Source organism: Strix uralensis, chromosome 4 (genome assembly GCF_047716275.1).
Source record: "Strix uralensis isolate ZFMK-TIS-50842 chromosome 4, bStrUra1, whole genome shotgun sequence".
Lineage (NCBI taxonomy): Eukaryota > Metazoa > Chordata > Aves > Strigiformes > Strigidae > Strix > Strix uralensis.
Window position 1 is genome coordinate 120707038 of NC_133975.1, and position 14088 is coordinate 120721125.

Here is a 14088-nt window from a genome sequence, read left to right on the forward strand (position 1 = left end):
CTCTATTTCCAATTTTGTTAAATAGAATTTTTTGAATATTCATTATATTATAAAGCCTACTAAAGTGAGATTGAGAATAGCTTGGCTCTCATTTTAGCGACAGGGGAGCATAGTTAGAAAGTGGGTACTGAAAATACCTGGATTTGAATTTTAATTTCAAAGTGAACAGGGATTCCCTCAAGTAGTGGTTCAAATTATACATTTATTTTAAACCAATATACTGGAAGTAGTACAAATTCTTAATGTGGATTGATTTGTCCAAGTTTTGACATTGCTCACTACAATTTTAAGTAGAAGTGAGCTTGTAGTATAACAGATTTTTCAGATATATGTGTGCTTATAGGTAACAAAATGTGAACATTTGCTTTTTAAAAAAAGACTATGTGAGTCTCTCTTCCCTCGTAGCAAATAAATAGAATCCCTTCTACATGGGAAAGCAGTCCTTCTCTGTTGCGTTTTTTGACAGGGGGGTGGTGGGGGTGGTGTTTTGGGTGTGAACTAAGGCAGGTAGACTGCTGAGTGACGTAATAACAAAACAAAACCAGAAAAATCCCCCACCACATAAGAATTTAAAAGGAGGTGGTTAAAGAGTTGTTCCCCCCTCAGCCCAAAGTTAACTTAATTGAGAGTTGGAGGCAAATCGTATATGTGCTTGAATATAACTGCTTTTTTTTTTTTTTTTTTAACATTTGGATCATCTGTTCTATGCACTGGAGCCTGAAAAGATTTTTAGAACTCTTAAGCTCAAAGCCCTTTTAAACTCTACCACCTTTCAAAGACACATGTTCATTCTAATCTCTGCAATAAATTGTTTATCTGTAAGAAAGAAAGGAAAAAAAACCTAGATTATACCATTTGGAATTACATTAGGCATTAGGAAACAAACCTTTCCTACTTTAATTTTTTTTTAAAAAAAAAAGGACATCCCATGTCATCCCTCTCGACTTGTAACTCTTGAATGAGTGTGTTTTTGTCAGGTACTTCTGTTAGTGTTCAATTCAGAATGTCTCTGGGCTTTTTCCTTTAAACTATTATCTGAAGCCATTGGCCTGACAGTAAGAATTTCTGCTCCTTTCTTATGTTGCAATATAGAATTCAAATATTATATAGTTAAAATGCAAACACACTTTCAACATAGATCAAGACTTCTTTCTGGTTTAACTCTCTTAACAATGTACAGTTATTAAAGATAAACTGGTATCAGCCAGCTTGTTGCTTTCATGAGAAAACACAGTTTTTTTCCTTTTTAATGTTGCTTTGCGATCATGGGGTATTGATATGATGCAAACTACCCTATCAACAGTAAGTGATATTTTGGACAGTAGGCCAAAGCAGGCATAGCTAAATAATTTATTCTGTTGAATTCTTCTAGTGAATTTCTTCATATTTGAGAAAGTGTACAAGTTGTGATGCAAGATTCACCAAGCTGCATTTGCCATTTTTGGTTCTAATTTTTTTTTTTTTCAGAGAGAAGCTAAAATTGAAGGAACGGGAAGAAGCATGGGTTAAAATAGAAAATCTAGCCAAATCAAATCCCCAGGTATTTCGAAAAGATTAACATGTTCATGTTTAAATAATTTAGTTTTGTTAAATATCAGTGGGGGAAGCAGGTCTGATTGATCATGGAAATAAAGCAATTTCACTAATTGTATTATGAAAGATACACAATAAAAGTACTTTTAAAATTTGTAACCTTCCTCTTGTGCAAGTAATTATTTTTTTAAAAAAAGGTTTCTGAAAAGTATGGTATGAAGTACTTTTTCCTTTTCTTATAATAGGAGATATTCTGTATTGCGGTTTGAAAAGTTATTGTGCAAAATTATGGAAAATATAGAGATGCCATAATTGGTTTCTCTTGAAAAGCTGTTTTGCAAACAATATATTACAAAAGAGATCTTTCTGCGAACTGTGAGTTGTGACTGGTCAGTTTTCCTCCGTGTCAAATGGATTAAAATAATATTGTATGTTCTTGTCTGCTGCATTTGTTCTCATACTTGCATTGGGCTGGTCTGGTGAACCTGCACTTCAGGTTCTTGCTAAAAGGAAAACATCACGTCAGGCATTACTTGATGTAACTGAAATTTTGATAAAGAAACGTCCTTTAGACTATTCATTATATTTTGAAATTATGGGAGAAGGGGATGGTTTGGCTTGGTTGCTTTTTCCCCCCCTATTTAATCTGCTTGGAGAATGCTGCCAGTTTTCCTTTATTGCAATGATACTGATTGCTGCTGCGGGGAAAAAAAAACCCAAACATTTCGGTTACTTTGCAGACAGAATTTTACTATACTGCAGCATGAAACTTACTGTACTGTATCTTTGCAACGTTGTCTAGCTGAGTTTAAAGTGGTAGAAGGTGGAGTAATGGTACTCTATAAACAGAAGCGAAACACTTTATGATCTCAGTGCTGTTTTAAAACAGAAAGTATGGGGTCATCTTTTTTTCTAAGAAGGAGTAATTTCATAAATGTTTTTTTCCTCTTGTGGCATTTCTCATGGAGCAATTACTAAACTGCTCAAATAAAATTAGTTAAACAAAATATCGGTTAACAGAACAGTTAAATCAAAAAAGAACATTCATATGAAAGCAGCAATCTACTTTGTGACAAAACTCCTCTAATCAGATAAGCCACACAAAAGCCTTGCTTGAAAGAGTACTTGATATACGTGGTCTTTTGCTATCACAAATGATGAACATGTCTGGCTAAATAAGGGGAAATGACTTGAGGTACTAAAACTTAGAGTTCTACAGTGTAAATTTCCTGTTCTTCCAAAGCAATTTTTTGTAACTGTGTACGTTTTCTGAAACTCATAAACACAGCCTGTATACAGTATGTTCATAGTATGCTTGAAGAGAGCTAATAATTGGAAGCAATTTAAAATAAAAATTATTAGTTTGAAGCCTGAGTGTTCCACTGAGTTGACGTAAGGATATAAATGCTTTTAGCACTCTATATAATGGATTTTTAAGGGTTGCTTTTTTTCCTGGAGTTCCTATTAACTGTTTAATTTGTCTCATTACTGACAGTTCTTGTTCAGAGCTATTCCTGACTCTGCATGACATGAGAATACATTTTAAGATTTTAGATCATTATAATTATATTCATTAAATCCTTGCTGTCAGTTTTTTCTATTTTATATCATCTGTTTTAAGTTATTAGTACACTCGGATACTAAAATATTTATGAGGAAAAATGGATGAAAAAGTGTGTGTGTGTTTGTAAATGAGTTTTGATTTCAAGACCACATATGCCTCATCTAAATTAAAATAGAATTTCAAATATTTAGATTGCTGTACAATAAGCTTTAGATACCATACAAGTGTTTTTATGGGATTTTAATTCCCAAAAGACTTTTATAGCTGTTTTACTTTCTCAAGACAGAAAAGTTTTAATATTTTGTTTTGAAATTATTTTAAATATGTATTAACCATATTTGGCCTTCTAACAGTTTATTTTCTCTTCCAACACAAAATTGCATCAGAAAGTAAAATAATTGTTTGAGTTGCTACACTGTTCACAAATCACTAGACAATGTATTAATAAGGTTTCAGTTAAATGATTGCCAAAATCTGGCAAAAATGAATATTTTAAAATTCAATCTCAGATGATCAAAGCATATTTTTTGTATTCTGACTGTACTTTTCAACAGGACGTTTCCACCAAGTGAAAGTACTGGAGTTCCATTTTAAAATCTATTACTTGGTGCCTGGAAGCATAAGATATTGAAGCTAATCTCAAATAACTAATCATATCATTCAAATGCTCAAATACACTCTTAGTATTTAGGTATTACTACTAAGAATAATTATTTTAACACTTTGCATTTTATTAGTACCCAACATATAGTGACACGAGTTTGCTGAACAGTCCTGTTGCAATGGAAACAGATGGGCCTTTAATTGAAGATTTGCAGATGCTGAAAAAGACAGTGAAAGAAGAGGCTTGTCAGGTAAAGCCATGTGAAGATAACAAAGTGCTCTAAATTATGAATTACTTTTTTAAGCAACTGTTAATCACAGACTTAAACTTGCGTTGTATTTTCAGCCCTGTAACCTGTAACCTAGAGTAATAAACTTCATTAGAGCTGCTGCTTTTAAGTGATACTGTAGCAACCAGGAATTCAGTGTTAACACTTGTAATGCCTTTGAATCTCTGTATGGTCTCTTTTGACATTTCTTCTACAGAAACTTTCTTTTCACTTATAAATAGCTTCTCGTGTCATGAGAGGAACAATGATTATGCTTTAAGGATAGTTAAAAATATGGCTAAAATCTACCACATCATGTTCTATTCCCTATATAATAGGTTTGTTTTTTCATGAGGAAAACTTGTATAAAATATAGTCAGATTCTAGTGATGACATTTTTCTTTGTTATTCAGAGCCTTCTTAGTGGCTAAAGCTACTATGTTTTGAAAAAATGTGTATAGTGTGCATCTGTCTTGCCCACTCATGGGTTGTCTTCCTCAGTCCACCATCTGACATGTTCCATTACCTCCTGCAGGGCAAGGACTCTCAAGGTCATTCCAGTCTTTTCATCTTTAGCTAATGCTTAGTAATCTTCAGGTATTTTTAATTTAACTTCAGTGGAACTAGAATCCTGACATTCAAACTAGAGATTTAAACTTGGAATTGGTGGAAAACAGAGAGGTGCCACGGGTCATTGCCATGGATCATTGCCATATCACTAAGATACCTGGTAGGAATATGAATATCTCCAAATCCAGCAAAGTTTAAGACCAGAGAAATGATCTGGAGCTTGAAAAATGGGTTCAGATGGGAGATAAAGTCAGTTAATTTGAACCAGTGTATCAAACAAGAAATGTAATTAAAATAAGCATATGGTCAACCTAACCTCCTGCAGTACTTCCTTAACGTTACAGTGTCATTATCCTGCAAGATTATATTTTATTTATTATTTATACTATGACATTTTGGATGAAGGTTGCAATCAAAAGAAATGCTGGACATGTTCAGTGATTGCTGTTTTTTAAACACTTATCTCCAGAGCAGAACGCTATGAGTTACATGTAAATCTTGGTGGCTGAATTACAGGCCTGTCCAGGGCAACGAATTGAGGGTAGCATTTCCCTGAATGGGAATGCTGGTTAGAGCTAGTCAGTGAGGAGCACTAGGCTTATCAAAGTTTCTAAACCTCTGCCTTTCTTCACATCTTGGATAGCTTAGCTAGACCCACGTGATGGGGAGAGGGGCCTCCTTTCACTAGCTTCAGAGCCTAGAACCAATTCTAGTGGAGAAACGTACATACAAGATTATTGGGGAAAAAAAAAAGTACTGCTTAGAGTTGTGTTGATGGTAGTGTCCAATGATATTTCCTAGTACTTAACCATTTTCTCAAGATTTGAGATGCTGGTTCACTTTCCATCCTGGCCAAAGGGAATTAAAACTTATATCTCCTAATTCTGGGTACTCTAACTTAGTTCTAGAAGAAAACCAGCCAAAGTATGACTGTATACTAGTAGTTGGGACAAGCAGTTAAGAACAAAGTTTCCAGTCCCAGCTGCTGGAAGTGTTTGAGGATTTGGGCCAGTATTATACAACATAAAATGCACAAACTAAAACCAAGGTCTCTACCTAGGTCTTACCTTCTTTCCTGTAAAGAATTCAAGAACTATAATGTTGGGGCTATATACAGTTTCATTGATAGTGTTCCATCTGGAAAATGCTTGATTTCTCCCCCCCTGCATTGTTAGAAGGGGTGGGGAATAAAATAGTGATACTAACAGAAAAGGAACAAATTGTAAACTAAATAAAATTCTGAAACTTGGGTTGGAACTGTTCAAGCATTCTTTAGCCATCTCTCCAAGTGCATGCTTTCCTGCTTTTCCTTTCTTTGAAAGTGTTCAAGGAGTAAATGAGATGATAGAAGGTTATAAGCCTGTTTTTCAAAGATCCTGTCCTTGCAGAACTAACAGAACAGTTTGAAACAGGAATTCTTATTGCTAGGAGAACTTATAATCTGTGAGAAGTATAAATCTTGCAAAAGGATTGATAAGTCTGGATCATCAGGCAGGAAAAGGATTGATTAAGGATTAGGGTATTGCCGAAAGAAAGGTAGGTAGCATTCTTGCATCAGTCTTTGAGGGGACATTGGAAAGACACTTGTGTGGTATCCCTTGCTAAAACGAGGTATTACAGTTACGAGGGTTTTCGTTGTTTGGGTTTTTTTAAAAAAGGTAAGTCAAAAGGACAGCTTAGTTTTATTTTTTAAATAAAACTTTGGAAGTGAGAAACTACGTAAAGATCTGTACGGTGTCAGTGAAAGTAAGGTTTATGCCGCAGGTTAGCAGTGTAGCAGAATGTCCATACTGAAGAGATGATGGAACAACTGAGGAACATAGACTGTACCAGGCTGTGCGAGCATTTTTAGTGAATACTATTTGCTACAATAAAATTTGACCACCATGACTTACTAACTTTTTGAACGTGCTAGTAAATCAATGGCTAAGTGAAAGCCAATCAGTTTTTATAAGGGCTTTTTTATAGAAGAACATGAATAAACATCATTGATCTAAGAGGCAAATTAGGGTAGGTGAGACAGACATGGGAACTATATAGACACCATTATGCAGTTTAAAGATACTGTGATAGGAATACTGTCTGGTTTTGAGAGAGCATCAGTAAAATAATACAGCAGAACCTTAAATTTGCAGATATATGAATAGTGCAAGTAATGATAAGCATGGAAAAAACTTTATTTCTCTTACATGTAGAGACATACAAAATGAAAAACAAGGGAGAAGATAGATGATAATTTTATTTTTAAAAATGTCAAGTGATAGTGATGGTAGTAATGTCGTGATTGCTAATGGCTTAGAGCTTGTTTCTGATTTTTCTTCTTAGCAAAAAAATGGTTTCAGGACTTGAAACTGGGTAGCTGGTGGGGTAAAGAGGAGAAGGTATAAACTTTTTCCCATATATTTTTTATTTCTTTTCCCACAAGTGAAGATACTGATGTTCAAGAAATGTTTTTAAGTAATTGTTTAGTAATTAAATATTTTGGGCCCACTTTGTTCTATTTTTATTTCAGGCACAGAAAGATCAGAAAAAAGATCGTCCTCTTGTGCGACGCAAGTCAGAACTGCCTCAGGATATCTATACCATGAAAGCCTTGGAATCACATTGCAGAGCTGATGAATTAATATCACATGATGGGCATTAAACTATTACAGTGATATATTATTTTGGAGGAAAAGTTTTTTTCTGGACTCAGTTCTACAGTAGAACTTACTTTTTTGTGCCATACCAATCAGTTACACAGGAAGTCAAAGCTTTCTTCAACCCAGTTCTGTAGGCAATAACTTTAATAGAGTATGCAGCTCAAGATTAGTAGTTCAAACAATGGTAAATTACAGAATTCCATATGCAGAATATTGGGTCAACTATAGTCAAGTGGACACAATTTCCTGGAGGTGTTATCATAGTACCAGCTAGCTGATAACATGCAGTTTTTATAATCACGTTTAAGAAAAGCATTCTATACACTCTTTCCATCTAAATAAGTGAATGACCAATAGTTGGTACTAATGATAAATGAATGTTTTCAAAATTAAAATTATTTCAAATTTCAGTATTAAACTTTTTCTAGGATTTCTCAACTTTACAGTTGTTTCCACATTATTGCTGTCTTGTAATATACCAGCAGTTTTGAAAATACACAGTTATTCTTTCGTATTATAAAACATGGCTTACAAACTGGTAACTTTCATGACAATCCTCAATCATCATTCCTTTCTAAGAATTGTGTAAATTTATTTCTCCTTTACTTAGGATAAAGTTATATATCTATATATACCATGTCCTAATACTTTATGTATATTTAAAGCCATATTTGCCAGTCTTTAGTGTATAATACGGCACCAGTATTCCAGATATGAACTGGTAGAAGAATTTTTCCTAAAATGAAAATTTGTTTACTATGACTGGGAACAGACTGAATATAAAATTTCATTTTAAGTTTTTTCAAGTCAATAAAATACTCTTTCACTGTTTTCTCCCTTATCTGAGCTTTTAATACTCAGCATTTTTCTTGGGCTCTAGGAGTTCAGTATTCTGTGGCAGATATTATGCGTGATTTCAGTTGCATCGGTTTTTATCTGAAAGATGAACTTAACCTTTCAGGAAACTCAACATCACAAACTTATTAAAATAAGAAAAAGAACAGACCCTTGAATTCCATTCTGCTTCTTTTTAAGTGAGTCTAAGAGCTGAGGAGATAGTGACCATAATTTCACCATGAAAATATTTTTTGTTGTTGTTGTAAAGAGCACATGTGCTGCAAATACACCTCACAAGTGAACTGAAAATGCATCTGAGTTGCTGATGATCTTCAAATGCTGCTATATATTCCACAAGATTACTTGCATGTAATGAGCTTTTTGTTGTAGATGGAAAAGCACGGGAGGAAAATCTCTTTAAAAATATAGTGCTTTGTCTTCAATATTTGATTTCTCTCAGGGTGGCCAGTATTTTAACTTACTTATCCTGCTTACAAGCTGTTTGAAATGTGTTCTGCTATTCTAAATGGGTGATTAGTTTCTTTTGTCTCTGGCAGTAACATGATATAACTTAATGTTTAATGTCTTGATGCATAAAGAGATGAAAACGTGGCTTCTTTAAAAATAGTTTTGTTTTACTTTTTAAGGAAGTATAAGGTCTCCTGCATCCATTAAAAAAAAAAAATGCGCAAAGCAGACATTCGTAGTAACCTTGTGCAGATGTAGTGCCTGCTGTTTGTTGGTTGCATTTAACATTCAATTTCCAATATTTGTTACTTTGTCTATTGGAAGAAAATTGTGGGTGGTAAATATTGGCTTACAACAACTAAATCTAAAGACCAACCCGACCTTTAAGTGGAATGTCCACTGTGTCTGAAAACATTTCCTGTAAAACTTGAAAGAGAATATGCTTTACCATTAGGATAAACTATATTAAAACAGTTTAAAGATGCCTTCTCCTTTTGAGGGAAAAAGGGTGCTTTTTTAATTGTGTAAAGCAATGTCTATGTATTTTGATATACCATTGTTTGAACTTCCATCTTTAGCTGGTAGATTATCAGTTACCTTTGATTTTGGGTGTTCAGTATGTTTGTGCAAGAGATTGCTGAAAGGAATTATTCTTATGTTACCCAAGGGAAAAAAAAAAAAACACCTGTATATCAATGTTTGGTTGATTGTGTGATGCTCAACGTATAAGAACATCTTTCACTGTCTAGATTTTATTTCTGTTCTTTATTGAAGATAAACACTCACCAAAAAGGGAAATACTATGGTATTTTTAAAGACTTAAAGTTCACCATAAATTCGTATTTGAAGTTTTGGGCCACTGAACGTTTGCATAGGCAATATTCCAAAATCTATCACCACTAATGGTTTAGCATGTTTATTATCAATATTTATATAATTCTTATAATCCTGTACTAAACCGTTCTAAACCTAATACATCCAACATAAAAAGAAAAATTAAAGTAGAATTTTGGTGACTGTTGTTCTTCATAAAGTCCTGTGTCTGACACCTTCCCCTGTTTTCCAAAATTAACCTGTACATCAGGAATGTCAAAAGTAATATTACAAGTGTCTTTTTAGTGTGGCTTTAGTATGGCTTCATTTTAATATTGTACATACATTGTACCTTGTTTTATGGTAATAAGTAATAAAAATGTAGACTTCATATTTTGTACAGAATCGTCCTATGTACAGAATAAAAAGTTCCTAGAAACAGCAAAAATAGGTAAGTGGCACAATTATTTTTCATTAGACAATATCTGTAACATTATGCGTTAGTGGAATGTTAAGTTCAAATGTACCTACATATTTTTTAACATTTTGTAATTCAACTTTTTGTTCTGGCATTGTTTCTGAAGAACTTCATACACCTGCCATTTAATATGCTTTTATCTAATTTTAAAACTTTAAAAAAATGGTGTATTATATGGACAAATAAAGAACATGTGAATTTTACTTGCTTATTATGAAACTAAATTTAGCACAGGGCATTTGGGGGGGTGTTCAGATTATCACTGTTTGCAGAATCTGCTGTACAAATTAAAATAATTTCACAAATTTCACAAAACCAAGAAAAATTTATGGAAAGGCCATTAATAAAAAAAATGGGAATAATGGGTATTGAGCAGAAAAAGCATATTTAACTTTTAGAACAGCTGAAAGGAATTTGATAAGACGCATCTTTCATACCATAGTATTTTCCCCTGTAACACTTCTATATTGACAGGCTTCAAGCAAAGTAGCCATAAAATCGGGGATTATAGTGTGGTAGGTGATATGTGGTTGGGTGGCAAGGATGTAGGAAAAAAACTTAAGTCTGCAGTAGGAGTTGTCTTCCCTCTGGAATCCATAAAAGGCTCCAAAAGAACTAAGGAAATTACATAGAGATGACTTTCAGTAAGTGGTGGGTTTGGGGGGGAGTTGGGGCATGTTTTGTAAGCCTGGGATCAATATCTGACTACTGACTTGAGTTATAAATGTACGACTTGAGTTACAGATTAAGCCTTTGTATACCGAAAGAAACAAGTTTTCTGCATCAGCTCAGAAGTAAACTGATCACATGCACTCCCAATCTTAATCATGAATCAAAAACTAGATATTGAAACAACTGAAGATTCAGGCATTCAGTTTACAAAGTTAGGGTCAAGTACCTCTCAAAATATAATGTTTTAAAATACTGATAGTAGAGACTTTTTTTTCTACATAAATACCTTACTGAGTTGCAAGCATGTTCAGGAAGTGAACTCTAATCCTTTCTCTCTAAGGGGATTAAGCTTGGGGGCTTTGACCAACAACCTTTTAAGGCATTGTTTGACTGGTTTGGCTTTTTAAAGTGGAAAGGAAGGTGCTAGTGTAGCACAAATACACTTGTGTTTGGAGGTTTGTTGGTTTGCTTTATGGAAACTATTATAGTACCTTACAAATGTACTTACGGGACATACCTATGATTCCAGGTTATCTCAGGTGTTGTTCTGGATCCCATTATGGGCCACCCACCTAAAAGTGGAACATTTCTGCTCCTTGGATCTTGTCCTTACTGTGTGTAATGATTGTGGAGACTCTTAACTGCATATAGGTAATTAAGAAATGCCATTCTCATTACCATATCACTGTCTCCCTGGATTACAGTTTCTTTTATATGATGAGACTTGGCTTGAGCTGTCTTTACCTTATGAAATAAAACTTTGATGTAGTTAAAAATTTTGTATGAAAAATTTCCTAAGGGAGAATTTATTGTGGAGCTAAAGATAATGTTATTCCTTCCTCACATAATTGAAGAGAGCATCACTGTAGCTGGCTTTCTCTCAACCCAGTCATACTGGGACTGCATCCACTCCCACACAAGCGGAGGACTGTGCACACAAAACATGAAGTTTCATAAGCATTTACCCTGTCGTGTTGGGGGAGAGGGCTTCCACTGTTTTGCTACAAGAGGGAGAAGGGTGTTCACATAATTGCCTCAAGCTATTGTAGGCATTTTTGTGATCCAGAAGACCACACTCAAGAGGGTCCATGCTAGCATGAAGGCCTTGCCATAGTAATTTTTCTAGTACTCTGGCTGTAGAATTAGAGATGCAAGAGGATTAGAGATGGGAAAGCAAGTGATATGCTCTGATTACTACTTGTTTGGGTTTTTTGCTTTGTTTTTGGTCTCAAATACTACCAAATTACTATTAAATATAGGAAAAGGAAAGAAAAAGACTTTTTTTGCTGAAGTTGTTTCTTTTATGCAAAAGGTTTTCTCTCTACATATGTTGTGTGGCATTTGCCAGGAGCAAATCTTGTCTGCCTTGACAAGTCCTAGTTCACATTCTAATTCTTTGAAATACTTATTTTTAGTTAAATTATAGGGGAAATGTGTCATGTTGGCAATCTTGCCTTTTGGATGGCTGATTTCAATGGCTTTTCACATACCTGTGAGAAGGGCCAGGTTCTTTGTGTATCCAAGAAAAGGACATTCATAATTAACTAAAGGTAGCTCAAGGCAAACTATTTCTTACCCTGACTGAGCAAGATTTTCTCCCCATAGGCTCTAACTGAACATGAGAACTTGCGCAAAAAGCTGGTTTTTGCTAGTCTTTGCTTCAATTTCCTTTAACTTAATTCCTCCTGCTCCCTTTGGCACAGTAGATAAGGCTGAAGTGATTAAAGGAATACAAAGTGTCTTACCTAAACAGGCTTTTAGTTGCAAGTAGCCTAGCGTTTAAGCATCAGAGTCCTAGACTTGTTTTTTATACCATAAAGTCTTGTCACACATGGAGTATTTCTGTTTTTAAAACCTACAGTAAAGTGAGACTTGTTGGGGTTTTTTGACCCTACTTTCTCTGCAATTCAGCAGCTATGTATATAATTACTTGAATTCTTATTTCCTATCTCTGTCCTGCTTTCTTCTCCTTACTTCCTTACTTTATTTATATTTTTTCCTGGTAGCAATTTCACAGCAATGAAATCCCGTATCTTGCTTTGTAAGCTACAAAAACTCTGTGACAGTTCAGTGCAGCAGATGATGACTGTTTTGGAAGAATGAGCATGCTAGCACTTGGAACCATAGCTTGAACTAACCTCCTAAGAAATGTCAAGTTACAGTCAACACTTACCTAGGGTGCTTAAGAGTATTATCAGCACCCTTTTAATGAACATCCTGAAGGCTGGGATGTTAATTTAACCTGTGTTTTTTGGATGTTTGGCCTGTACTGACACTTACTACATGGATGTGATAAGTAGATAATTCCCCCATTGGAAAGCAGTCAGGCAGGACCAGGTATGGGGTGGCCTTGGTGGAATTCAGACACCCTAGCAAAGATAGCTCTTTTTTTCTAGGAAATGTAATCCTAAAACGTAACCTGCATGTAGAAGAATGATAGGGTGTGAGCAGACTAAATTTTGGAAATAAGTGGTGTATTAAACACTATCTCAGTAACTATTCTGTAACTAGAATATTCAGATTAATATCTACCTCTATTTTTCATAATCAAAAATAAAATTTACCTTTCTAACAAGAAGAGGGTGGGGAATTAAATGGTTTTGATTGGTTTTCAGTGAATCACCTCTATCAGTTCTGGTGCTTGTGGTTGAAACAAATGCTGAACAAATAATTTTCCTTCCAGACAAGGTTTGAGAGTTCTGTTACTTAAGAAATGAGTGGTTTTTTGAAAGTTAAACTGGACTCCTAAACTCCTTAGGAGCCTGCCTGAGCATAAGCATACTTTTTTCCCCGGTAGAAATGGAGGAGCTGGGCTTTCTGATTCCTGGTATCTTAGCTGGATGTACACGCTGTAACACCGAGTTACACTTGTGTAGTGGCTCGCAGGTCAGGACTTTGCCAGGCAGGATATCCTACCCCAGCTTCCTTATCCCTTGTGCAGTACTTCTGAACAGATCTTGGGTCTGTGTAGCCACCTGAGAAAATGCATGTGGGGTTCAGGGGCCATTTTATATGGTTTGTTTTCTTGTTTTTCCCCTTCTCCACCTCCATATAAAAAAAAAAGACAAATCGGTAGTTTTCAGTCCGTGGGTCACCCAGCTGCCCCAGTGTACTTTTGGGCAGTCAGTGGAGTTGCTCTGGAACTTCACTGCCACCTCCCCCCTACCAAGGACATTCAAATACCAGCTAGGACCAGGGGAGGGAGGGGACTAGTTTGGGCAAGGAGGAACAGGATTGTCAAATCTCGGCGACAGTGAGCTAAACTCACCTGATACCATAGATCAGTCAAACATACACACTGGAATATGGCAGGCACGTATGTGGCAGCTGTAGCAGAGCTTTACGGATTTTTAAAAATGAAATGAGATTCTGAAGGAAAAGTCCCCTTCTCGCTGCTATGCTTTCAGTTCCTCCTGTGTTCTTTGTCCTATACTGTTGGGAAACAGTCTCACAAAAGACTGGGATTAATGGCTCGGGTGCTGGATTCATTAAAGCAAATAGCATGGCTCGCTGGATGAGCTCGGTATATAAAGCACCCAAGGTAAAAGGGTCGGGGCTTGCTCTTCGCTGACAAGAAGCCGTGTCTGATCTGCCCCGGATGGTGACAAGCTGGCCTGCTGCTTTGTTCATGGAAAAATG

At 35.4% G+C, this 14088-nt stretch overlaps 1 protein-coding gene across 3 annotated transcripts in view; it reads left to right on the forward strand.

Moving 5' to 3' along the window:
* Positions 1-9980, forward strand: part of PPP2R5C (protein phosphatase 2 regulatory subunit B'gamma) — an 85344-nt gene extending 75364 nt beyond the window's left edge. For all 3 annotated transcript variants that reach the window (XM_074868791.1, XM_074868792.1, XM_074868794.1), the window contains 3 exons: positions 1468-1540; positions 3835-3951; positions 7052-9980. In XM_074868791.1, coding sequence (XP_074724892.1) covers positions 1468-1540; positions 3835-3951; positions 7052-7183 — 322 coding nt within the window. In that variant the 3' untranslated portion in view covers positions 7184-9980. The remainder of the gene's footprint in view (positions 1-1467; positions 1541-3834; positions 3952-7051) is intronic.
* Positions 9981-14088: the final 4108 nt, after the last annotated feature.